We start from the raw sequence: 1,325 nt of genomic DNA, 5'->3' as shown, positions 1-1,325 counted from the left end.
CCAGTTTCCTCCCACAGTCCAAAAACATGACTGTCAGGTTAATTGGCCTCTCCAAATTGCCCCTAGGTGTGAGTGTGTGTGTGCATGGTTGTGTGTCCTGTGTGTCTCTGTGTTGCCCTGCGACAGACTGGCGACCTGTCCAGGTGACCCCGCCTCTCGGCCGAAACGTTGGCTGGAGAGGCACCAGCACCTCCCAACCCCACTGAGGGAAAAAGGGTGCAAGAAAATGGATGGATGTTTTATTATCACTCCGAGGTCAGCAAAAAATATACTATTTATCGCTTTATTATTGTATCCATATACATCCATATACATCAACAGGGAAGTTGAAACAATAAAAATTAAAATAATTAAAATGCTCCCCCCTGAGGCCTGTTGGGAGATTATGATCTCGATGTTGCTGAGGGACACGTTTGTTGTGCCGTAGAGGCTCATGGGAACTGTAGTTTAACTCTTCTGACTACGGGAATACTGAAGGTTTTTAAACTTTCGCTTTGTTTAGTTCAGATTATAAAATCAATCTGAACTGTTAACAGTAAATATTTATTCACACGAAACAAACTTTGATTTTAGACGCTTCCGGTTTGTCATGAAAACTCACAAGTCACGTGACTTTGAAATAGAAACTAAAACTAACTTTGTTCTCCTTCAGCTCAGACTCTGTTTTGAGATGGAGGACAGGAATAACTTGTCGTCTTGCTAATAGAGGTAAGGTTCTGGATCAGCCAGCAGACATCAGAAGGTCATGAAGAAGTGAAKGAGAGAACAATTCAAACCCAGATGGTTCCTGCTGGATCAGGTTCCTCTGATCCTCTGAACACATGATGGGATCAACTTTCTGCTGACTGGATCACTGGGAACTGACTGGTACTGGTTTCTCTTTCAGACTCACTGAACTCCAGAAGATGGAAGATTTGGACCTAAAGGAGGACAGAGCAGAACCTCCAGGATCCGTCTGTCCCTCTATGAGGAGTGACTGGTCCAAAGATATGCCTCCACATTTCAGTAATGAACCTGGACCCTCAGACAGGAAGTAAGAAATCAGTTTCTAACTGATTCATGTGACTCCACACGGATTTATTTAATATTAACTTGTTTATTTTCAGCAAATAAATAAAAAGAAACTTAATTTTTCTGCCAACTTAAAGCTGAGTAGACATGAGGAATGTCAGCCAATCAGAGGAGTTTTAATGGGGCTTCAGTGAGTCAGAGATGGATGGAAATGATCCATGGAAACAGAAACAACCAGAACTTTAAAGAGCAACAATTCAGAGATAAACCCACTGAGAGAGGGAAACTTCTTTACTGGGAACACTGGGACCAGT

At 42.4% G+C, this 1,325-nt stretch overlaps 1 protein-coding gene across 2 annotated transcripts in view; it reads left to right on the top strand.

Annotated features, from left to right (window-relative positions):
* The first annotated feature begins 265 nt into the window (after positions 1–265).
* LOC103457036 (protein NLRC3-like) overlaps positions 266–1,325 on the top strand; it is a 17,791-nt gene continuing 16,731 nt past the window's right edge. Inside the window, exons 1-2 of one of the 2 annotated variants that reach the window (XM_017301800.1) lie at positions 266–708; positions 887–1,033. In XM_017301800.1, the coding sequence (XP_017157289.1) occupies positions 906–1,033 (128 nt within the window). In that variant the 5' untranslated portion in view covers positions 266–708; positions 887–905. The remainder of the gene's footprint in view (positions 709–886; positions 1,034–1,325) is intronic. The other variant, XM_017301801.1, reaches the window with a different exon arrangement.

Source organism: Poecilia reticulata, linkage group LG20 (assembly GCF_000633615.1).
Source record: "Poecilia reticulata strain Guanapo linkage group LG20, Guppy_female_1.0+MT, whole genome shotgun sequence".
In the NCBI taxonomy this organism is placed as follows: Eukaryota; Metazoa; Chordata; class Actinopteri; order Cyprinodontiformes; family Poeciliidae; genus Poecilia; species Poecilia reticulata.
The sequence above is the reverse complement of the archived record's forward strand: the minus strand, read 5'-3'. Positions and strand labels throughout refer to the sequence as shown.